Below are 26,022 nucleotides of genomic sequence, written 5' to 3'. Positions count from 1 at the left end.
AATGTATGTGAACATAAAATTATTTTTGAAATTCTAACAATTTAAATCACTGGCTTCAAACAGAACTACCAAAGAGGTGCTTCAGAGGGTTTTGAAAAATGAGATATTTAAAACTCCTCAAAACGAAGATTTAAATTGACTCAGAACAAAGACTAACCACTGCTTGTGTTTTTAAAAATAATGGTATCCCAGTATTACTGCATTTGATAAAAAGAATTCTACTGCTACACAAACCAACCAACCTTAAACACTACCAAATCGAAGCAGTAAACCTGATATATTTTTCCATCTCATAGTCCTACCTTTTTTTCCCCATCTACTTTTCTTTCTCAATACCCTTTACTATAAATAAATATATGTAGGCTGTGTAACATGCTAAAAATGAAGGATGTAGGAAAATGACAGCAAAAGCAGATGTCAAAGCAGCTTAGGCAGAGGCAGAAGGAGCATAGTGGGCAGCAGAGAAACAACCACAGCAGTGACTGTCAAGGTGGAACGGTGGGAGTTTGAAAAACCATACTCAAACTACACTCAAACATTTCTATTTCGGAAACACAAAAATACATTTGACTTTTGGAATATAAACTGCAAGAAGTAAAGCACAACATCTGGGCTACGAGAGATATGCAGAAGCCAGGGCGACTGGCAAGCAAGGGGGCACCCCTGGAGTGGGCCCAACAGCCCCTCCGAAGGCACAAGACTTAGACACTGTGCCAAGGGGGGCACAGGTTTTAAAGACTGGGTACACTGGGTGCAGGGAAATTGATCTGTATATGACCTGTAAGTTACTGACAATGACGCGAGAGAGACAGAATACTTCAGGAAAGTCAACTCAGTGATGTGACTGAGGAAGAGCAATAGAGTAGACGCACAGGACTGAGCAGGACACAGGTCAATGCTCAGAAGCAGCTGAGTTCAGGCTGCTCCACAGAAAGCAAATAAAATTGGAGAACAAAGGCGACAATGGAAAACTGAGGCTCTCTGGGATGAGAAGCCATCAACTTCTCACTGTGACTTGACGAGAACTTCAAAAATCCATTACATCAGCTAAGGAGAAAAGCATGTCACATTACCGCCCATCATAAAAGAAACAAACAGAGAACATCACTCAGTGGAAGCCTAGCTTCTGAAAACACGGGCTCAGAGCAACAATTCTCCAAGAGAGTAACTCTGCAATTTTACCCAAGAAGAAAAACTTTCAGGTCTGTACCAAAATCTAAGAATACAAATAAAGAATTTCTATACATTAATTTCAAGAGCCCTCTAATGCATGGGTTCTTAACCTGGAGCCTGGGCTCTAGGGTGGGGCTGTAAGAACTCTCCATCCATATATAAAATCATATGCACTTTTCTAGAGAGTGTGCATAGATTTTATCCAATTCTCAAAGGAGTCTGTGACCTAAACAAGGTTAAGAACCACTGCGCTAATATAAACGTGATTTCAAAATACTTACAAGTGATGTGTTGAAATGTCTATGTAAATACACACTTCCAGAGTGTACTAAGGATACCAGTTTCACAAGATGTTTATTTGTGATAACCCCAAATCGTACTGTTCCTAGGTAATCTGAAACAGAAAATTTTCCTTTATTAAAGAAAAGGCCTGTGCCTTAAAACAACCACAAAACCCAATGATCAAGTCTTGAAGCACAAACCCCTGCAGCTAAGCTCCTTCTGGTAACCTAGCCTAGAGAGGGAAGGAAGAGGCATTGAGGAATCTCTCCTCCTGAAACCGACCTCGGCCCCTCAGATGTCAAGCCTGCTCCTGAGAGGACGTCTCTAAGTAATGTCTCTGACAGTCACTTGTGCTGAGGAGTCCTGTGTCCACCTATGATGGTCTGACCTGTCCCCCTTGATCACAGGCTGTTCTCTTTGTCTGGACACTTCTTGTGGCTAATTCCTTGTCATTACTCATCTCAGCTCCTACTTTCTCTGAGAAGCCTTCCTTGACCACCCCACCTAACAGCTAATACTCAGGGGACAGAGTTTACAAAGGGAAACTGGGCTCCTGACCCATTCAGGTACTCTCTTTAACAATTACCCTATTTTTTATAGCACTTATTAACATCTGCATAATCTCATTCATTTATTTAGATTTCCTTTGGTCCAATGTCCTCTTTTTTTTTTTTTTTTTTTTTTTTTTTGAGATGGAGTCTCGCTCTGTGGCCCAGGTTGGAGTGCAGTGGTGCGATCTTGGCTCACTACAACCTCTGTCTCGTGGGCTCAAGCAATTCTCCTGCCTCAGCCTCCCAAGTAGCTGCAATTACAGGCGTGCGCCACCACACCCAGCTAATTTTTGTATTTTTAGTAGAGACGGGGTTTCACCACGTTGGCCAGGCCAGTCTCGAACTCCTGACCTCAAGTGATCTGCCTGCCTCTGCCTCCCAAAATGCCAGAATTACAGGTGTGAGCCACCACACTCGGCCCAATTTCCTCTACTGGTTGTAATTTCTGTGAAATTAGAGACTTTGTTTCATGCTAGTATCCCAGCACCTACAGAAGTGCCAGGGTGTAAAGTTAAGAGGTCAAAAAATATTTATTAAATGAACAAATCTAGCATATATAAAGACTTATACAAATCAACAAGAAAAGGAAAATTGTTAAAATGGACAAACCACAGAAAAGGAAATGTGTATACATGGCTAATAATTACTGGAAATAAACTCAACCTCACTATCCTGAAAGGAAGCAAATTAAAACAAAAGACTACTTTTGACCCTCAAATTGCCCAGTATTTAAGACATAAGAAACATCAAGTACTGATGAAAGTAGAGAAATGAGTATTTGATGTGATGCTGGTGGAAAAAGGCAAAACAGCACAGCCACTCAGGAAAGCAGCTGCTGTACTGACTACAAGAAGAATGGACACAGCTGGGATTTCCACTGCTAAGCATCCACATGTGTTAGGAATCACATGCAAGGATATTCACCAAGAAAGATTCTGCAAATGTTAAAAACAATGAGGCAGGACTATATACCACAAACAGAAGCTGAAAGAGTAGACTTTGATGATAACAAAAAAAAAAAAAAAAAAAAGAAAAGAAAAGAACTCACACTTATAAAAGTTATGTGTGTGTATGTGTATATATATATATATATATATTTTTTTCCCCCCTACAGGCACATATGTTTAGAAATGTATAAAGAATCTAAAAGGATAATAAAAGTGGTTTGATGCTGGAGAACGAACATCAACTGGGACCTTATCCTTATGTGTGAAGCTTTCATTTTTTTTTCATGGAGTATAATATTTGTGTGATTATAAAGTATTTAGTGTTAAAGGAGGGTGAATAAGATACTGCAGAAAAAGGTACATTCTTCCCTATCCCCTTTTTGCTTTATTAGCACATGCTAAATAAAACATCAGTTAAACTTTAGGCCAGGCGCAGTGGCTCATGTCCTTAATCCTAGCACTTTGGGAGGCCGAGGTGTGTGGATTGCCTGAGCTCACAAGTTCAAGACCAGCCTGGCCAACATGGTGAAACCCTGTCTCTACTAAAAATATAAAAATTAGCCGGGTGTGTTGTGGTGGGCACCTGTAATCCCAGCTACTTGGGAGGCTGAGGCATGAGAATCATTTGAACCCAGGAGGCAGAGGTTGCCGTGAGCTGAGATCCCAAGATCGTGCCACTGCACTCCAGCCTAGGCAACAGAGTGAGACTCTTGTCTCCAAAGTAAATAAATAAATATTTTTTAAAAAACCAGTTAAACATCAAATATTACCAAATTATATGCAAGTAGCTAAGATATAAAAATATTGAGGTGCTAAACCCATAAAGTTTCTAGTTTTATCCCATGACCCCCACCTTTTAGTGGTGTGGTCCTCTCTCCCTCAGGTAAGGAGTGGCCGACAAGGATGAGGTGGGAGTGAATATGTCCCTACTGCCAGAGTCAATAATTTTTCATACAAATCTGATGGGTTTAAAATGGCACAAAACAAAATAAATACAGGACAAATAAACCAGGCTGGGGAAAAGGGGATTGGGAATGGGAAGGCAGGGCTGAGGAGGCCTGGCACTGAGTAGGCCTTTTTGTATCTGACTCCTAGGGCCACAGTGATGTATCACACAACCTTCACACACTCCAAAATTAAACAATTAGTTAAAACCAAGTGAGATGTGGCAAACCCAACGTGGAATACAGCATGTGCAGATAACCCTAACTATTGCAAACGGGTAACACCATGATGAATGGGATAGGAAGAAAGAACTAACCTAAGTAACTGGAAAACAGTATCTTGACTGGATGCTATAAAACTAAAGGCAAAAAGAATTGTACATAAATGCTGTAAATCTAGGTAGTAAATGTGTTTCTTAAAGAGGTATAAGTTAGCAATTCTGAAACTACAAACTTATTTACTTCTTTGTGGTAAATAGATTATAGATATTATAGCCAGGACTCTCACTGTTGCAGTAAGAAGTTATATATTAATAAGAAAAGGCTAAAATAAACCCTGTAATGTTAAATTGAAATCACAGAGAATGAGTATAAACTTAAGGTTTTTGATACACACACACACACACACACACACACACACACACACACACACAGAGGGAGAGAGAGGGGATGGATAGAGAAATACAGATATATGCGTATGTGTGGGTATAATACACTTCCTAGTTCTATCTACTGAGAAGACCTAGAAAGAATGACACCCTAATACCAAAGAGCATACCTAGCCTGTAGATCTTCATTTCTAAATGCCATTCTCCAGTAAAATAAACCAGGGCCCTTGGAGAAGAGGTTGATTCCAGAGCTGGAGTGAAGAAAGTACAAGATAAGCCTGAAATATCTTGTATCAGAAGTAAAGAAGTGGGCCGGGCATGGTGGCTCATGCCTGTAATCCCAGCACTTTGGGAGGCTAAGGCGGGTGGATCACCTGAGGTCACGAGTTTGAGACCAGCCTGGTCAACATAGTGAAACCCCATCTCTACTAAAAATACAAACATTAGCCAGGTGTGGTGGCGCGTACCTGTAATTCCAGCTATCTGGGAGGCTGAGGCAGCAGAATCGCTTGAACCCAGGAGGTGCAGGTTGCAGTGAGCCGAGATTTCGCCATTGCACTCCAGCCTGGGTGACAAGAGCGAAACTCCGTCTCAAAAAAAAATAAATGAAGTAAAGAAGTGCTCATAAAAGGATGGGGGTTTGTCCAAAGGACCCAGGAGCCAAGCTGAAGCCCTCCTAGTAGCCAAAGTTGGAACAATTTGAGCAACAAAATAAACAATGACAGTACACAGAATAAGATAAATACCCATGAATCCATAATATTAATGAGAACAGTCAGCTCTTCTTTATGGGAGAATTCCAATAATAATGAAAAAAGAATGGAAGAAACAGAAAATAACCATCTGAACACCAGAGTAATTGTTGCAGGCAAGATCCACTGATGGACGCTAAAATTCATGAGCAAAAGTTTGAGGATATATTTACATAGTGTCAAATGATCTTCCCCCAAGGTATTTATTTATTAATTACAAAGGAAGAGATAGTAACTTTTCAGTGGAGAAACACAGCAGACACTACTTTAACCAAGTGATCAAAGTTAATGTCACCAGTAGCGGACACACTGACGTCATATGAACCCCCGATAAGAAGCACTGAGAAGGACCTATTTCTATGGTATTGTTGTCAAAAGACATGACCTATTCCAACCACAAGAAAACAGACAAAATTGAGCGATTTTCTACAAAATACCTGAGTATTCTTCAGAAGTGTCAAGGTTATAAAGGACAAGGAAAGACAGAGGATTTGTCATAGGTTGAAGGAAACTGAGAAAAAAACAACTCGTTGCGATATGGGATCCCAGACTGGATCCTGAAACAAAAACAGACACTAGTGGAAACATTGAGACAATTCAAATGAGGTCTGCAGTTTAATGAATAGGACTGTACCAATGTTAATTTCTTTTTCTTTCTTTTTTTTTTTTTTGAGACAGATTCTTGCTCTGTCGCCCATGCTGGAGTACAGTGGCGCATCTCGGCTCACTGCAACCTTAAGTGATTCTCCTGCCTCAGCCTCCCGAGTAGCTGGGATTACAGGCATGCACTCCCAAGTCCAGCTAATTTTTCTGTATTTTGAGTAGAGACAAGGTTTCACCATGTTGGCCAGGATGGTCTTGAACTCCTGACCTCAAGTGATCCACCTGGCCTCAGCCTCCCAAAGTGCTGGGATTACAGGTGCGAGCCACCACACCCAACTCTAATATTGATTTCTTAGTTTGTACAAAACCACCTAACAAGTGGTTATGTAAGATGTTAACAATGGGGGAAACTGGCTAAAGGCAGGTAATTATGGAACTCCCTGTTCTACTTTTGCAACTTTTCTCTAAGTATATAATTGGTTGAAGATTTTTAAAAACTTTGTTTAAAGGGCATGGCATATAAGTCCAGATCCCGAAACTGTCAGAAGTAACAGACCAAAGACAGGACGTGATTTAGTAGGACCAAAACACCACTCTCCAGAAGCAGCTGATCTTAGAGGACACAGTTAAAAGAGAAGGAAAAGCAGCCAGTAAGGAAATTCATTTGATAGCCTGCCAAAGTCACCATCGCAATTTACTAGAGCAGAGGAATAAGAAGTGACAGCCTGACCCAAAAGTTAAAAGGGGCCATTCAAAAACCTGTTTAACTGCATTAATAATGGACAGTTTGCCCACACAGAACAAATTCTAACATGCTCAAACATATTAAAATTTCAAAACTTTATTTTTCACACATAACAGAAATTTATAAAAATCACACTTCTATTTAAGTTCTAGCATATGGTGGAAATTTTGCTAGAAGCAGCAGCTTAAACTTGCAGTCTCACGTGAACAAAGAATACTTGGATTAGCAGAGGAAGTTTATAGCGTAAAGATGACACAAAAAAACAGTATGTCACATCTCCTTATCCAGAGTGTTTTCTGATAAGCAGAGCTCCAGGGCTTTCTACAATAGAAGTCTTAGTCATTTATAAAATGAATTATTTTGTCCTAAAAGTAATGAAGTTTCAATATTTTAACTAAGAACTTGGAATTTGTTGGACTATTAAAAATAAATGAAGACTCATACTCTCCCCTCCTCTACTCAAAAAGGTCTAAAAACTGCAGTATCCCATTCGATTAAAAAAAAAAATTCTCCATTAGCCTGCTAATTGGCCAGTTCAAGATCTCTGTTAACCATACAGTGACAATTGGTGTCAATGATCACTGCAAGATGTAATGAGATCTTGAAGGAACATCTGGGTAAAAGAATTAGTTACTAAGCAGTTTCCACAGCTGCTCATGCAGGTGGCTAAGAAGGTCAAGGTGACCACAGCATGTCTCTTGGCGCCATTCACTCCTCAGGGAGGGAGGGTGCTCCTTGGCTGCTTGCTACAGAGGGTGCTGAGCCCTGGGCCCTGTGATCATCGGCTACAAGGCTGTGCACACAGGCACCATCTAGAGCCATCACAGCACATCTCCCATGGGCATGGGCTGGGGAACCAGCACTATTATGCTGATGCTAATACTGTTTGCTGTGCTTTGAGTAGAAATGGTCTTGTGCTTTGACTCGTCAAATCTTGCCTACTTTTGGCAGGCAGGCAGGTTTACTCCTGGTCATCTCTTGTGAGTATGGGATTCTTCTCTGCCCCTAACAGAATGCTCCCCTCTTGCTTCCCACACCCTCCCCAGGTATAGCTTTAACTGCCCTTCTTGTGCCTCCCGTGCACCGCTGTCACCATTCACCTCATGACAGCTACCAAGGGTTCCTGAAAGACCTGAAACTCCATCTGGTTTCCACTCACATTCATCTGGCTCACTCTCCTCTAGTTTGGATAAAAGCTTTTTGGTTTTGGACGTTTTAATATACAACTACAGCTGACCCTTGAACAACATGGGTTTGAACTGCATGGGTCCACTTACGTGCAGATTTTTTTTAACCAAACACAGATCCAAAATACAGTATTTGCAGAATTTAAAACCCACCTATATGGAGAGCCAATTTTCATACAGGCAGCTTCTGAAGGGCCAACTGTGGGACTTGAGTATGCAAATTCTGGTATATTTGGGGATCCTAGAACTAATCCCCAATCTATACCAAGGAAAAACTGTATTTTAGTTTAGTATCATATGACTTAAAGTTAATTTTAAGTATTAAAATGTCAGTTTAGGGCCGGACGCAGTGGCTCACACCTGTAACCCCAGCACTTTGGGAGGCCAAGGTGGGTGGATCACCTGAGGTCAGGAGTTCCGAGACCAGCCTGGCCAACGTGGTGAAACCCCATCTCTACTAAAAATTAGCCAGGCTTAGTGGCAGGCACCTGTAGTCCCAGCTATTCGGGAGGCTGAGGCAGGAGAATCACTTTCATGTGGGAGGTGAAAAAAAAAAATCTCCATCATTTTTATACTGATTATATGTTGAAATAATTTGGATACACTGGGTTAAATATTAATTTCACCTGTTTCTTTTATTTTTCCCCCTAATTTTTTTTTAAAAGACAGAGTCTCACTTTGTCACCCAGCCTGCAGTAAAGTGGCCCGATCTTGGCTCACTGCAACTGCCACCTCCCAGTTCAAGCGATTCTCCTGCCTCAGCCTCCTGAGTAGCTGGGATTGCAGGCGTGCACCACCATGCCCGGCTAATTTTTCTATTTTTAGTAGAGATGGAGTTTCACCATGTTGGCCAGGCTGGTCTCGAACTCCTGACCTCAAGTGATCTGCCTGCCTTAGCCTCCCAAAGTGTTGGGATTACAGACCTGAGCCACCGCACCCAGCCTCACCTGTTTCTTTTTAATTTTTAGTGTAGCTACTAGAAAAGTTTAAATTAGGCTGGGTATGGCAGCTCACATCTATAATCTCAACAGTTTTGAGAGGTTGAGGCAGGAGGATCACTTGAGGCCAGGAGTTCAAGACCAGCCTGGGCAAGAGAGTGAGACCCTAGCTCTAAAAAAATTTTTAAAAATTCGCTGAGCGTGATGATGTAAGCCTATAGTCCTAGCTACTTGGGAGGCTAATGCAGGAGGAATGCTTGAACCCAAGAGGTCGAGGCCACAGTGACCTGTAATTGCACCATTGCACTCCAGCCTGGACAACAATATGAGATCTTGTCTCAAAAAACAAAATTAAAAAAAGAAAATTTTAAATGAGCTATGTGGTTCATATTGTGTTTCCATTGGATTATGCCTGAGTGGTAATGATGAAAAAGCAAGATTCATTTATCTCAGAAAGAAAATTAGGCTGAGATGATAAATCCAGCAGCCAGCGAGTCTTAATAATTGGCACTTATCTGGTAAGATCACATAATGTTTCTTTATTTTTCATGAAAATCCCTCCAACAGCAAAGAATAATTATATTTAAGAACCTGGCCGGGCGCAGCGGCTCACGCCTGTAATCCCAGCACTTTGGGAGGCTGAGGCGGGCAGATCACAAGGTCAGGAGATGGAAACCATCCTGGCTAACACGGTGAAACCCTGTCTCTAGTAAAAATAAAAAAAATTAGCCAGGCGTGGTGGTGGGCACCTGTAGCCCCAGGTACTTAGGAGGCTGAGACAGGAGAATTGCTTGAACCCAGGAGGCGGAGCTTGCAGTAACCCAAGATCGCGCCACTGCACTCCAGCCTGGGAGACAGAGCAAGACTCCATCTCAAAAAAAAAAAAAGTGTCCCTCTTCTTCAAAAAGGAAAAAGTGGGGCTCTCTCAGAGGCCTAAAGTAAACAGCACTTGGTGTACTACAAAGTACCCAAGGATACACTGAAAGAACAGACAGAAACTCCAGGTCTGAACAATGCGGAATTCCTTACATTAGGGAAGGTCATCTGCTATCATGGAGACCTTTGTGTGAGCTCATCTCTAAGGCATCATGAAACAAAATGGAGTATCAGGTCAAGAAAATGCTCATAAAGGTAACTGCTAACAAACCAACATATACTTCAAAACAAAATACCACTGGATTAAGTCACATGGCATTTAATCAGCATGGCTAAGTCATTTACTCCATGGGGAAATTCTTCTCGTTTCTTTCAACTGGAAAATAGTGATATCCCAAAAGGCAAACCTGTACCATGATGCCTTCCATCTGTTGGGAAACAATTCTGATTTTAGTCCGTTAATTTTAACTTCTACTTTCCCACTCTTCTTTCCAAAGTCAGAAAAAGGAGAACAATAGGATTATAAAAAAAGGGATTAAAACAACCCCTCTAATTTTAATATTTACATAGTGATTCACTTTTCAAGTTCTTCCTAACCATTTCCTAGATAGTGATGTCATATATTTCCAACAAAGTGTCCATTAAAATGAAAAAACCTTTGAAGAAATGTAACATTACAGAAATGCTTGTTTTCAATGTATAAACTATCATTACTTGCATTTTCCCCCTAGAAATGAGACAGTGAAATGTGCAGTTTCCAACTTCTTAATATGAAGCACAAAGCAATTATCTAGAAAAAAAGATCTGGCATTTGGACATCACAGATACATTGTGGTGTTTGCCAAAATATTACTAAACTAACATGTAACTTATAAGCTGTGACTCTTTTTTTTTTTTTTTTTTTGAGACGGAGTCTCGCACTGTCGCCCAGGCTGGAGTGCAATGGCGTGATCTCAGCTCACTGCAACCTCTGCCTCCCAGGTTCAAGTAATTCTCCTGCCTCAGCCTCCTGAGTAGCTGAGATTACACCACCACCATGCCCAGCTAATTTTTTGTATTTTTAGTAGAGATGGGGTTTCACTATATGGGTCAGGCTGGTCTTGAACTCCTGACCTCATGATCTGCCCACTTCAGCCTCCCAAAGTGCTGGGATTACAGGAGTGAGCCACCGTGCCTGGCAGCTGTGATTCTTTCTGTGTGTGAGCTAGGTAGGAAGGAAAGAGAAATGTAGTTCCAAATACATGATTTTAGGAGAAAATAAACTATAGTACTAAATACGCATTGTTACATATACTTAACCTGACAGTAAATACCCTCACACCAGCTGTTCTCATTTAGTAAGTCTAAAGCACCATATTAAAATGATCAATTCAGGACGGGCACAGGGGCTCACACCACCATGGTGAAACCCCATCTCTACTAAAAGTACAAACATTAGACAGACGTGGTGGCACAAGCCTGTAATCCCAGCTACTCGGGAGGCTGAGGCAGGAGAATCGCTTGAACCCGGGAGGCAGAGATTGCAGCGAGCCAAGATCACACCACTGCACTCTAGACTCAGTGACAGAGTGACACTCCATCTCAAAAGAAAAAATAAAATAAAATTAAAAATAAATATGATCAATTGAAAAACTTCCCTTGTATGTACTTCAATTAAATTTATTATTTTTTTTTTTTGGTAGCCCTCAGGGGAAGGAAGGACTCTGCAAACTAAATATATCCACTGAGAAACCTCCTCCACCCCATTTCAGGCTGTTCTTAAGGTCTAACACAGGAGTCAGCTAGATGAGGTGTCTGTCACATGTTCTCTTTTTCCCCTCCAAACAATGCTTTAAAAATGTAAAAAACATCCTTTGCTCCCAGGCCTACAAAAATAGGCCAAGGGCCATTGCATTTTCAAGATGAAGTGTCTGTTACAGATAACTAGGGCAAAGCTCCCTTATTTAACAGATGGGGAATGTGAAACCTGAAGGCCAGTGAGAAAAGGCCGCTGGGCCATGATTCTACCAGGATACTTGCTATTAAAATGACTACATAGCCAGGCGCAGTGGCTCATGCTTGTAATCCCAGCACTTTGGGAGGCCAAGGTGGATGGACTGCTTGAGCCCAAGAATTGAAGAGCAGCCTAGGCAACATGGCAAAACCTCATCTCTACAAAAATTAGCTGGGTGTGATGGCGTGAGCCTGCAGGAAGATCACCTGAGCCTCAGGAGTTTGAAGCTGCAATGAGCTGTGACTGTGCCACTGCACTCTAGCTTGGGCAACAGAGTGAGACCGTGTCAAATAAATAAATAAACATTAAATAAAATAAAATGACTTCAGTACTCATTGGCCCCTGTCTATCTGTGCTTTTTGTTAGGAAGATACCACTAAAGCCCAGGGAAAACTAGAAACCAAGACAGGTTTCTGCTAAGCAGAAGACAGCCTATTCATCTATTAGTGCGACAGCAGCTCCAAGAAAGAAGCTGGGGTGATGAAAATCACAGGACGTCCAGTGTGCCGGACGTCATGCTAGATAGTCAAGAGTTATTAATCCACAGAACTTCCCCTAGGCCTTGAAAAATTAGGAAGGCAGACATTAGCCAGGGAAAAACATTACATTTAAAGCAGTATCACAGGCAAAGCCGAGAGGGAATCACCGTATCATACCACCTGCTGCACCTCAGCAGTGCAGAGGAGCTGCAGAGAAAACAGAGTAAGGGTGGAGTGAGTGAGCTCTGCACCAGGGTTCTCATCTCAGCTCCTGTATCTACTGGCATGTGACGGTACTGGCTTCCTGTTGCTGCTATAACAAATAATGGCAGACACAGATGTATTTTAAAGTTCTGGATGCCAAAAGTCCAAAATGAGTCTCATTGGGCTAAAATCAACCCTGGCCTGTTAGCAAGTCATGTTCCTTTGGGAGGCTCTAGGGGAGAATCCATTTCCTTGACTTTTCCAGCTCCAGAGGTCACCCACATCCCTTGGTTTGTGGCCCCTTCCTCCTTCAAAGCCAGTGACAACTAGACTGTCCGTCTCACATTACACTCTGCTATTTTCCCTCCAATTTTGATTTTTTTTTTTTTTTTGAAACAGGGTCTCGCTCTGTCACCCAGGCTGGAGTGCAGTGGCACGATCTCAGCTCACTGCAAGCTCCGCCTCCCGGGTTCACGCCATTCTCCTGCTTCAGCCTCTCCGAGTAGCTGGGACTACAGGCACCCGCCACCAAGCCTGGCTAATTTTTTGTATTTTTAGTAGAGACGGGGTTTCACCGTGGTCTCGATCTCCTGACCTCGTGATCCGCCCTCCTCGGCCTCCCAAAGTGCTGGGATTACAAGCGTGAGCCACCGCGCCCGGCCCAATTTTGATTCTTAAGAGTCCTTCTGATTACACTGAGCCCACCCCAGTAACACAGGATAACCTGTGTCAGCTGATTAGCAATCTAATTCTATTTGCTACCTTAATTCCCCCTTGCCATGTATATAACCTATTTGCAAGTTCTAGTGAGTAAGAAGTGGAGCTTTTTAAGGAGCCCTTACGAGCCCTGCCTACTACACTAACCCTGAGCAAGTTAACGACCTCCTCAGAACTTCAGCTTCTTCATCTGTGAAACTGGAATAACACAGTTCAAAGGGTGACAGTGAAGACTGTGTCATTCAGGTAAAGAGCGTGGCTCATGGAAGTGCTCAGTCAAGCATCGGCTTATCTGGTTCAACTGTATATAAAAGGTGGCCAAGGACAGACCAGAACTGGGCTTGTCTGCATGGAGCTGTTTGACTGTAAGTTTGTGGCTTTATTATGTGATCCCTAAGATTATTTTCTATGATTGTAATGCTTCTAGTTCTTTATCTAGCAGTCTTATCAACTTCCAAATAAGAAAAAAACAAACTTGGAGAAATAGGATCAACACCCACACCCATACTCTAAAAGATGACAACTTTGAAAGGGTAGAAAATATCACTAAATAATTAGAAAGTGAAGGTGCAATTTTTCAAATACCTGGGATCGAGGAATCAAAATCTCTCTAAATGGACACTAAATTTGGCTCTGAGCTTCCTGAAGCCAAGGCACAAGTGGACACACCTGTTGCTTTCCCCAGCCCGCTCAATCTTCCACTCTGCATGCGGTTTCTTCCACACTTAGCTGCAGGCTGAGCCTCCCACCCCCAGCACCCATCTCCAATGAGCCATCTTCCTGCCTCCACCTAAGGAAGGCTGTCACAGACCCATCACTAAATTCTCATTGTGAGCAACCCTACTTCTTGGCCACACTGGCTGGTGGCTCCTGCTGATGGCAGGAAATGAGGTACATTCATCATTATAGCTATATCACATACCAGATCCTCAAATGGTTGCTGAACTATTTAATAAGAAATCGTACTTCTGATTCTAACCTCAAGTGCTGGGAGGATCTTTTTTGGCCTTAGTTCTTATTTATAAGACTTAAGAAATAAGTCATCGTGGGGCACGGTGGCTCACCCCTTTAACCACAGCACTTTTGGAGGCTGAGGTGGCTGGGCTGCTTGAACCCAGGAGTTCAAAATCAGCCAGGGCAATATGGTGAAACTACATCTCTACAAAAAAATAGAAAAATTTGGCCAGGGGTGGGGGACGCCTGTAATCCCAGCACTTTGGGAGGCTGAGGTGGTTGGATCACCTGAGGTCGGGAGTTCAAGACCAGCCTGACCAACATGGAGAAACCCCATTTCTACTTAAAAAAAAAAAAAAAAAAAACCACAGAAATTAGTTGGGTGTGGTGGTGCATGCCTGTAAATCCCAGCTACTTGGGAGGCAGGAGAATTGCTTGAACCCTGGAGGCAGAGGTTGCGGTGAGCCAAGATTGTGCCATTGCACTCCAGCCTGGGCAACAAGAGCAAAACTCTGTCTTGGAAAAAAAAAAAAAAAAAATTGCCAGGCATGGTGGTGCATGCCTGTAGTCCCAGCTCCTTGGGGGGCTGAGGTGGCAGGATCACCTGAGCCTGGGGAGGTTGAGGCTGCAGTGAGCCATGATTGTGCACTCCAGCCTGGGCAACAGAGCGAGACTCTGTCTCAAAAAAAAGAAAAGAAAAGAAATCATAATGGAAATAAAAGCATCTCCCACAAAATATACAAGGACTCCTTTGCTAAAATAATGGCAACTGAGTTAAAAAGTCAGTTTTAGGTGTGGGAACATAAAGTATGGAATTTTTTTTTTTTTTTTTTTTTTTTTTTTTTTTTTTGAGACAGAGTTTTGCTCTTGTTGCCTAGGCTGGAGTGCCATGGCATGATTTTGGCTCACTGCAACCTCCGCCTCCCGGGTTCAAGCAATTCTCCTGTCTCAGCCTCCTGAGCAGCTATGATTACAGGCATGCGTGACCATACCCGGCTATTTTTGTATTTTTAGTAAACACGGGTTTCTCCGCGTTGGTCAGACTGGTCTCAAACCCCTTACATCAGGTGATGCATCCGCCTTGGCCTCCCAAAGTGCTGGGATTACAGGTATGAGCCACAGCGCCTGGCCCAAACTATGGAATTTTTAATATGTTTATTCTAATCTATATTAGTCAGTACCCAGAAGGGTGTCAATGCAGGCAAATAGTTAGAAAAAGGTCTCCCCCATGAGTGAGTATAGTGACAACAAATGAAATTACCCAAGAAAAAAAAACAATCCTAGAACCCATTCCATTCGTCAAGAACTGTTAAACTCAATGTGTGGTCCAAAGACCCAAGAGTTAGGCCCAAAAACCTGAGAAAATAAAGCAATCTCCAAGCCAGCCTTGCTTGTCAGTCCCTTGTTTTTTCAATGCCTTTTAAAATGTCACATACAGAGCAAGAAAACCTTATCCTTCAGATCTTTTTTTTTTTTTGAGACAAGGTCTCACTTTTGTCACCCAGGCCAGAAAGCAGTGGCATGATCTCAGCTCACTGCAGCCCTAACCTCCTAGGTTCAAGCGATCCTCCCACCTCAGCCCCTGAGTAGCTGCAACTACAGGCTAATTTTTGTTTTGTAGAGACGGGGTTTCGCCACATTGCGAAAGGCTCGTCTCAAACTCCTGACCTCAAGGGATCCACCTGCCTCAGTCTCTCAAAATGCTAGGATTACAGACGTGAACTACGGTGCCCCGCCAAGATCTTTTGATGCTGTATACAATCTCACAATCTGGCCCGGCGCGGTGGCTCACGCCTGTAACCCAAGCACTTTGGGAGGCCAAGGCGAGCAGATCACGAGGTCAGGGGATCAAGACGATGCTGGCGAAAACGGTGAAACCCCGTCTCTTAAAAAATACAAAAAATTAGCTGGGCGTGGTGGTGGGCGCCTGTGGTCCCAGCTACTCGGGAAGCTGAGGCAGGAAAATGGCGTGAACCCAGGAGGCAGAGGTTGCAATGAGCCGAGATCGTGCCGCTGCACTCCAGCCTGGGCGACAGAGCAAGACTCTGTCTCAAAAAAAAAAAAAAGAAAAAAAAAAACTCTCACAATCTGACGGAACAATACTCCAGAAAAGCTTTCTTCGCTTGGAGGAGGGCACTTTTTATGTGTACTGACTCAGTTCTACAAGCAAATCTTGGCAGCAACAGACGCCACCTGGTGGAGTACAGGGACACTACGCTGGAATCAAAGTTCTTCCTCCATTTAATACCTTTCCTCTAAAACACTATTTCCCAGAGGAAAACTAATACTACAGGGTTTCCTCATCAACTGAGTTTAGGAATTCCTAAAGGTGGTAGAAGGGAGTGGAAACAACATTTTAGTTAATAGTTTAGTGTGGCCAGGCACGGTGGCTCACGCCTGTAATCCCAGCACTTCGGGAGGCCAAAGCAGGAGGACTGCCTGAGCTCAAGGAGTTCCAGACCAGCCTGGGCAACACAGTGAAACCCCGTCTCTACTAAAATACACAAAAATCAGCCAGGCCTAGTGGCGTGTGCCTGTAGTCACAGCTACTCAAGAAGCTGAGGCAGGAGAATTGCTTGAACCCGGGAGGCGGAGGTTGCAGTGAGCAGAGAACGGGTGTCTCAAAAACAAAACAAAACAAAAAAACAGTTTAGTGTATCTCCAAGATGATATTTAGGTACCATGTGAATTTCAATTTGATCTCTACAAAAAAAAATTGTTGTAACTTGCTGGTATAATGGTGCACACCTGTAGTTCTAGCTACTCAGAAGGCTGAGGCCGAATGATTGCTTGAGCCCAAGAGTTCAAGGTTACCACTGCGTTCCAGCCTGGGGAACAAAGTGAGACCCTGTCTCAGCAAAAAAAAAAAAAAAAAGAAAAAAAAGAATGAACCAGGCAGGGAAATTCCTACACTATGGTCTTTGGAGCCTGAAGGGCCAGGCACAAGAAGTGGAGAAGGTGGTGAGAGGGGATCCAAAGTGTCATTTAAAATCCCATAGCTAAAATCTTTCTCATGCGTCCTTTACCAGTCATTCATTCACCAAGCACAGTGTGAAGTTGTAGGAGCAACAAAACAAAACCCTGTCATCAAGGTCCTCAGTAAATATTATCTGAACAAATTGCTCCTATTCTGGTGGGAGAGAGATTCAGTCCATGGGACAGGGAGAAAACCATGCATTACAAACAGAAGCAGGTAGGAGGTGCACAGGAAAGGGGAAGAGAAAGTCTGGGCCTGCTGGTCAATGACATCATTTCTTGTATGGATGTTTTTACTAGAATAGGTAAAATACTTATCTGAGGTGCTTTCAACCAGATGGCTTAGTTTCTAATTAAGGTATAAAGACTATTATTTTACTCACACGCAAAGTATTTCTTTACTCACTTTATTACTTTACTCACACACAAAGTATTTCACATGATTTGACCTTATAAAATAAGGATTTATATACTTACCTTACCCTCTCCAAATTTACAGAAAAACAAACTCAAACACAGAAAGGTTAAATATTTTGTTCCAAGTTTACAGACCCCACCAGGAGCAGACAAAGGGTAATGACCAGGCATTGCTGGCTCCCAGACCACTGCTTTTCTCCCTAGACTGCCCTGCAAGTCCTTTTGTAGATCGGATGAAAAATGGGGTCAAAATTTGCTGCAAATCTTCTCTTTTAAAAAAGCCACTGAATTATAGCAGAATATGACAAAATTTTACCAGAACACATTTTTACAGCAAATAATGAAATAATCATCAGATTTTTAAAAATCAAGCAAGCAACTTCAGAGTATGACCCCTCTACCAAATTTTCTTTTGGCAATAAAGTAGCCTCTCTGCCAAGATCAATTGTAAAAATATTACAAGCGGAACAGGCTTTGCAGTCCTGGAGGAGTAAAGAAGTACAAGAGAGCTGATTTCCTCCAGGCTTTTGAAACATACACAAAGATTGCCAGCCCACAATTAATCATCTAGCACTGTGAAATGATTAAACATTAATAAGAGATATGTAAGACCTACTATAAAAAATTAAAAGGAAGCTTTGAATAAATGAATAATCATGCTGTGAACCTAGAAAGAAAAGCTAAATGTTATGAACATGTCAATTATCTTCAAGTCAATCTATATATTTAACATAATTTCAACAAAATTCCAGCCAAAGGCATGGATGGACATAAAAGAATATTCCACAAAACACAAGAACTACAAGAAGTCCAGACTTGACCAAGTAATAACAATTTACAAAGTAAGAACTTAGATTATGTTTACTCAGACAAAAATAGGTATCTAGACCAAAAGAAATCACAGAAGTAGACCCAAATGCATGGAAAAATATGTTCTGTAGTAAAGCAGGCATCATCAAGATTAGAAAGAAAGGAAACATCATTTTATAAATGAGAGGGGGAAAAAATCAACTGTGCTCTATATTTTAAGCCAAAGTAAAGCCAGGGAGCATAAAGTGCTAAATAATTTTTAAATTTAAAAAAAAAAAGAAAATAAACTAATATAGTCATCAGATTTTCAGGAAAAGAAAAGCAAGAAAAACTAACCAGAAGGCCAGGCGCAGTGGCTCATGCCTGTAATCCCAGCACTTTAGGAGGCCGAGGCAGGCGGATCACGTGAGGTCAGCAGTTTGAGACCAGCCTGGCCAACATGGTGAAAAGCTGTCTCTACTAACAATACAAAAATTAGATGGGCGTGGTAGTGGGCGCCTGTAGTCCTAGCTACTTAGGAGGCTTAGGCATGAGAATCCCTTGAACCCAGGCAGAGGTTGCAGTGAGCTGAGATCATGCCACTGCACTCCAGCCTGGGCAAACGAGCGAAACTCCAACTCAAAAAAAAAAAAAAAAAGAACCAGAGATTTAACATTTTTTAAAGAAAATATGAAAGCACTACATAAATAATAATAACAGAAGTGAAAAAGGCTAACACAGGCTGGGCGCACTGGCTCACGCCTGTAATCCCAGCACTTTGGGAGGCGAAGGCGGGCGGATCATGAGGTCAGGAGTTCAAGAACAGCCTGGCCAACATGGTGAAACCCCGTCTCTACCAAAAATACAAAAAATTAGCCAGGCGTGGTGGCAGGCGCCTGTAATCCCAGCTACTCGGGAGGTTGAGGCAGGAGAATCGCTTGAACCTCGGAGGCGGAGGTTGCAGTGAGCGGGGATTTCGCCACTGCACTCCAGCTTGAACCACAGAGAGAGACTCCATCTCAAAACAAAACAAAACAAAACAAAAGGCTAACACAATAATGGATAGAAATACGCGCAAGAGTTCCTGTCCACAACACCTTAACAGGTGGACCAAGGTAAACTGACACATCAGCACCAAGGCCAGGCCCTGGAGAAAACGGAAACAGTTAACAAGAGAAGGCAGTTACTATTCCAGTGCTGAGGTGGTAAGTGAATTTCCTTTCTTTTAATGTGTAAAAATAGCAAATGTTTGACAAGTTGCGTTAAGTGGGGGGTAAAGGACCACAGAACCCGATCTTATAACCCAAGCCTCGCATGCTGGGGGGCAGGAATAAGCTCTCCTCACAGCACACCCTACAGCCCTGTGATGCTTCAGACATGGTACACTCGCAAATTATTTATGCACTGATGACCAGCTAGCTTCAAAAAACAAATGTAGAACTTGGAAGTGGCCTGGCTATTTCTAAGACAATTAAAAAAAAATCATTAAGGCAGGGGAAAGGCATGTGCATTGTATAAATGCTGGTGGCCTGCTGAACCAAGGCATCTGCTTTCTACTACAACAGTCTAAACACTTCTTCAGTTCAGCTCTCTATAACTAAATGTTATATGTGTCAAATGTTTCTCCAGCCTTGATTTGTATATACAATCTAAACATGACATTGACCTAGAATTTAATTTGAAACTGTATCTTTTTTTTTTTTAAATGTGCATGTGTTTCTCCTACCTCTTACTGCACATCTGCTGTTAATAATAAGGAAAACACCATTTGACTTCAGGGTAGAAGAGAGGGAGAAAAACCCCAGATGCCCAAGGCAAGATTTACTTCAGGGAATCCTTCATAGTGCACATATTACAGAAGATCATCATTTCCAAATGTGTGAATTTAGCCACAAAAAAATGGGGTGAAAAGGATTAATTAGAATCTCAGCTCCTGCGAACTTGCATATGCAACAGAATTTTACAAGATCCAACTAGAATCACAGGATAGGGAAGAGATGTAAAGAAAGTAAATCAGACCACATTTATTATGAAAACAACTTACATATAAACTTGTCAAAATTAGTGATTTGACCAAGGAGGTTCATTTTGTAGCTTTGAGTAATTTTTAACCATTTATCCCTTTCAACCTTATTTTATATCTATTTTATTTATCACTATTTACCCTTCTTTTGCTGAAAGAAAGGAGAAAAAGGCTACTGTCTCGTATTAGAAGGGTATTCCTAAAAAGAACACCATTTTAGAAACCTCTGAATGAAAAAATAATTTAAGATGAGTAACGTATTTCTAATACGGCATAGCAGCACACAATAAAGCCAATCAAATAACAAAACATGCTTCTACGACCTTGAAATGGCCTCTTCAGCTCATAAACTTGAATGCTACCATCGCTTTAGTGAATGACTCTAGGTTACCCTTTTATATAATCTTCATTAAGGTCTGTCTTCTTCTGTGAAGGGCTTTATTTAATTTTCCATGAAGAGCTTTGAATGGATGCTTCTTAAGCTTATTTAAGTTGGCAGTATTTTGTTTCCAAAGCTCAAACTTCCATTTGCTAAGTCTGCTTAGTCACTTGAAACTGTGCAGCTCAAAGTCTTTCAATTAGACAGACACATGACAGCTTGATTTTCTCCCCCTATGTCTCCCAGACCAACAATGTGAACATAGTAGATTCTCTGTCCATAAAACCTTCAAGGTATATATTAAAATGGCCAGTCATATAATTGTTTTGTATATACTGTTTTAATATTCCAAAAATAATAAAAGAATAGTTACATATTTTTGGTTGATCTCCTGGGGGAAGGTGATAGGGCCATTAATGTGATCACTTGCTTGGCAAAGACTGATTGAGACCCTGCTTTGTGCCAGGCTATACAGAAAGAACACTAACATGAGGAAAATGATCCCTACCCTCAGAAATCTTACAGTTAGGGAAAAAGGCATTAAATAAATCATCTTGTAACCACATACATAAATGCAAACTGTGTTAAGTGCTACAAAAGAAACAACAGGGTACCCAAGTTAGACTGGGGTAGAGGTTTCAGTTATTTAATTGTGGAAGTGATATTTGAGCTGGGCCCTGACAAGTGGAGAACTGAGCCCTAGGGGTGGAAGCATATTCCAGGAAGAAGGACTAGCATGTGCAAAGGCCACAGTCTGAGGAAGGAGAAGCGAGTGGATACCAGTTATGTGTCCACCGGTCTGGTCCAGGTGTGGGTGAAGGGGCGCAGACTGGAGTGGTAACAAAGGGGATGGAGACAAGCAAGCAGATAAGAATGGATCTGACACAGAACTGACAGGCTGTGGAGTCAGGACTGAGAGAGAGCGTAGAACAACATAAAACAATTGGGAGTATATGACCTTTCACTTAAAAACCAGGACACCAAACAATATACAATTCAACTAAGTCAAAAGAAAAATACAGATGTGAGAAGCTGGCAGTAGCCTATGCTGTAATGTGACATTGTTTTATACCTATAAAAATACTTCTCAAAAGAAATGTATTGCTAAATTACAACCTATCTGACAGATAAAATAACCACTAAAAATGCTGACCAAAACTTTTAACTATACACACAAAAAAACATGATGTAATAATTTTTTTTTTTTTTGAGACAGTCTCGCTCTGTCACCCAGGCTGGAGTGCAATGGCGTGATCTTGGCTCACTGCAACCTCTGCCTCCTGGGTTCAAGCGATTCTCCTGCCTCAGCCTCCCAAGTAGCTGGGACTATAAGCATGTGCCACCATGTCTGGCTAATTTTTGTATTTTTAGTAGAGACGGGGTTTCGTCATGTTGGCCAGACTGTTCTCGAACTCCTGACCTCAGGTGATCCACCCGCCTTGACCTTCCAAAGCATTGGGATTACAGGCATGAGCCACCGCGCCCGACATTCATTTATTTATTTATATGTATGTATATATATATATATATGTATTTTTTTTTTTTGAGACAGGATCTCACTCTGTCCCCCAGGCTGCAGTGCAGTGGCACGATCTCGGTTTACTGCAACCTCTGTCTCCTGGGTTGAAGCGATTCTCCCACCTCAGCCTCCCGCCTAGCTGGGATTACAGGTGTGCACCACCACACCTGCCTAATTTTTGTATTCCTTGTAGAGATGGGGTTTTGCCATGTTGGCCAGGCTGGTCTCAAACTCCTGGACTCAAGCAATCCACTCGCCTCAGCCTCCCAAAGTGCTGGGACTACAGGCATGAGCCACTGCGCCCAGCCTCAAGCTGTATTTTTAAAAAGCAAAACATTTGAGAGACTATATGTGAAATAGAACAGTATTTCCTGTTTGCTAATGATGGAACATTAAACAATGTAATTATTAAAAATACACTGACGGCTGGGCGCAGTGGCTCATGCCTGTAATCCCAGCACTTTGGGAACTGAGGCGGGTGGATCACCTGAGGTCAGGAGTTCGAGACCAGGCTGGCCAATGTGACAAAACCCCATATCTACTAAAAATACAAAAATTAGCCAGGCATGGTGGCAGGCGCCTATGTAGTTCCAGCTATTCAGGAGGCTGAGGCAGGAGAATCACTTGAACCCGGGAGGCAGATTCCAGTGAGCCAAGATCATGCCACTGCACTCCAGCCTGGGTGGCAGGGCAAGACTCCATCTAAAAAGAAATAAAATAAATAAAAATACGTTGAGAAAAGGAATCAAGCAAATTAGAATATATATTCATAATAACACATGGAAAAGATGTAAATAACAATTCTACTGAAGTAACAATGTCTTAATATGAATCATTTTTTACCTTTCTTTAATGAATGTAATGCTGAGGTGAAGAAGGTCAAATAACCAGGAGGCTGGGGTGAGCCACTGAACTCAAAGTACCCGAGTACTCCAGGCTGCAGGAAAAAGAGCAGAATTAGGTAACTGAGGCACTGTCAGCCACAGTGTAATAGAGGATATTTTAAAGCAAGACATATTATAATTTGACAATTAATGCATCTTGTTGCACTTCATTTTTTCAAAAAGCCTAAGCACATGAGAAAAATTTCAGGTTGGGGTTGAACATCCCCTCCATTTAAACAACAAATAGGGTAAGGGATGGAGTTGCAGTAGCTTTGACAGGATTGCACAGTGGTCATTCAGGGACATTCAAAGCTGAAACTTCCTTCTATCCCCATGAGTAGGTCTTTCCACACCTTGTTGACAGTACAATTCTCTCAGGCTCAAAACTTCATCAGTAAGTTATGTCCTCAATTGCTTTTAACAACTCCAGACAAGCAGTGGCAATAATTTTCTTTTAACCTTTCTTCAGTTTCTTCTTGAATCGCTTTCTCTCATTGACTCCAAACATACCTTCACACTTTGCTGGAAATCAGGGTTAATCTTCACCTGTAATCAAGCCCCTTCAGTAGGAAACAAGCCACAGGACCCCCCCACCCAAAACCCAGCATTCCACAGTGGCAACTCTCCTTTCCCTCAGGTCTGCAGAGGACCCGCCTCCGGCCTTCTGGCTCCTCCACCCTACACACTCATTTCCACCTGCTCATTCCACTTCTCTAAGCTGGGCGTAGAACGCCCCTTCATTCTGCCAAACCAATTAACTTTCCCCTACCAGATATGTTCTGCCTTCCTGTTTACAATCACTTCTTCCTTCTTGGAAGGCCCTATGGCACTCATTCAGTCAGGTTTTGTTCTGTAATGGTCATATCTGTCTTAAAAAGTCAAACTGTGAGATCCCTGAGGAAAGAGTGCTGGACTTAGAGTCAGAAGACCTAAGCTCAAGTCTGAGATCTAGTGGCTGAATGAACAGCCTCGAGAGAACCCTTCAATATGAACCCTCAGTTGCCTGATGTGGAAATAGGAAAAATTCCTCACAGGGTTAGGCAAAGAGCAAGCCTCATGAACCGTAAAGCACTAAGCAAATGAAAAGAATCCTTTTGAGCTCAAAAGCACTTGGCACTACACTCTATATTAGTAAGTCATTGTGAAAACGAACTTGATCATTGAAACAAAATTGCATCCAAAATTTGGGTGGAAATTTAATCTGTTGGTAAAGTTTAAAATCAGTATGTTATATAAAAGACGAAACTTCTGATCTGTAATGGAATATACTATCTTTCCAATCTAAACCACTTGCTTGTTCTAAGATTCAACTGTAAATGAATCAAATGGTTTTCATTCTGATAGAAACTTAACATCTAGGCTGGGCGCAGTAGCTCACGCTTGTAATCCCAGCACTTTGGGAGACCTAGGCGGGAGGATCATTTGAGGTCAGGAGTTCAAGACCAGCCTGGTCAACATGGTGAAACTCTGTCTCTATTAAAAAATACAAAAATTAGCCAGGTGTGGTGGTACATGCCTGTAGTCCCAAATACTCGGGAAGCTGAGGCAAGAGAATCCCTTGAACTCAGGGGGCAGAGGCTGCAGTGAGCTGAGATCATGCCCCTGCACTCCAGCTGGTGGGGGACAGAGCAAGACTCCATCTCAAAAAAAAAAAAAAAAAAAAAGAAAAAGAAAAAGAAACAGAGTCTCACTCCGTTGCCCAGGCTGGAGTCTCACTCTGTTGCCCAGGCTCATGCCTGTAATCCCAGCACTTTGGGAGGCTGAGGCGGGTGGATCACTTGAGGTTGGGAATTCAAGACCAGCCTGGCCGACATGGTGGAACCTTGTCTCTACTGAAAATAAAAAAATTAGCCAGGCATGGTGGTACACGCCTGTAATCCCAGCTACTCAGGAGGCTGAGACACGAGAATTGCTTGAACCAGGGAGATGGAGGTTGCAGTGAGCCAAGATCGTGCCACTGCATTCCAGCCTGGGCAACAGGGCAAGACTCCATCTCAAAACAAAAACAAAAACAAAAAAACACAAAACTATGAACTAACAGAAACAGTACCCATGTGCACAACATTCAGAGTAGAATTCTACAAACAATATGACAGTGTTGGGTACCAGCATTCTACCATTCTGTCAAAATGCTCATGTTTTCTGTCATCTGGCAATTTTACTTAACTCTCTTCTTCCCCCTAAAAGATTCCTGAGCCTTTCCCCATCCCATTTAAATTTAAAACAATTTTGTTACCAAGCTGTTAGGAATAAATGAATGAATGTATGCTAAATAAGTGTTCTTAAATGGATACAGAAATTCACAAAAAGATTCTTAAAATATTTTGCCTGCAGATAGAAGAGTTTGAAATAATAATACTGTTAGCATTTGGTGAGTAAATTATAAGGTACAAGTCAAATGAATCTGTCAAGTGCTTGAAAAAACAAAAAAGAGGCCAGCAGTGCTGGCTCACGTCTGTAATCCCTTCAGATCACTTGAGGCCAGGAGTTCAAGACCACCCTTGGCCAGCCTGGTGAAACCCCATCTCTACTAAAAATACAAAAATTAGCCAGGCATAATGGTGGGTGCCTGTCGTTGCAGCTACTTGGGAGGCTGAGGCAGGAGAATTGCTTGAACCTGGGAGGTGGAGGTTACAGTGAGCAAAGATCGCACCACTGCACTCCAGCATGGGCAAGAGATCAAGACTCTGTCTCAAAAAAACAAACAATCAAACAAACAAATAAATAAGAAAGCAAGCACTATTGATGTAGAAGCTACCAATACCTAACACAAATGATGTCCAAACAATACTGAAATTAGAGGAGCCAGAAAATTAGTCACTGAAAATTAAATTACTATTGCTCAGTCCTATTCCCTTTCCAATCAACTTAATGTCCACTGAAATAAAAATGACACTGGCCAGGTGTGGTGGCTTATGTCTATAATCCCAGGACTTTTGGGGGCTAAGATGGGAGGATCACCTGACCTCAGGAGTTCCAGACCAGCCTGGGCAACATGGCAAGACCTCATCTCTATAAAATAAAAATAAAAACGACACTGGTTCTGTTAGTGTATGTTGTCCACAATAATCAACTTCATTTT

General features: G+C 42.1%; 1 protein-coding gene across 7 annotated transcripts in view; it reads right to left on the bottom strand.

Moving 5' to 3' along the window:
* Positions 1 to 26,022, bottom strand: part of TXNDC11 (thioredoxin domain containing 11) — a 64,772-nt gene that overhangs the window by 19,849 nt on the left and 18,901 nt on the right. For 2 of the 7 annotated variants that reach the window (XM_030797841.1, XM_030797843.1), the window contains 3 exons: positions 22,900 to 22,993; positions 5,695 to 5,814; positions 1,455 to 1,567 (listed from right to left, as the gene is read on the bottom strand). In XM_030797841.1, coding sequence (XP_030653701.1) covers positions 1,455 to 1,567; positions 5,695 to 5,814; positions 22,900 to 22,993 — 327 coding nt within the window. Of the gene's footprint in view, positions 1 to 1,454; positions 1,568 to 4,675; positions 4,757 to 5,694; positions 5,815 to 22,899; positions 22,994 to 26,022 lie in introns of all 7 variants that reach the window. The other 5 variants (XM_030797842.1, XM_030797844.1, XM_030797845.1 and 2 more) reach the window with 3 other exon arrangements.

Source organism: Nomascus leucogenys, chromosome 18 (assembly GCF_006542625.1).
Source record: "Nomascus leucogenys isolate Asia chromosome 18, Asia_NLE_v1, whole genome shotgun sequence".
Classification (NCBI taxonomy): domain Eukaryota; kingdom Metazoa; phylum Chordata; class Mammalia; order Primates; family Hylobatidae; genus Nomascus; species Nomascus leucogenys.
Note: the sequence above shows the minus strand (reverse complement) of the source record. Positions and strands in the feature narration are given on the sequence as shown.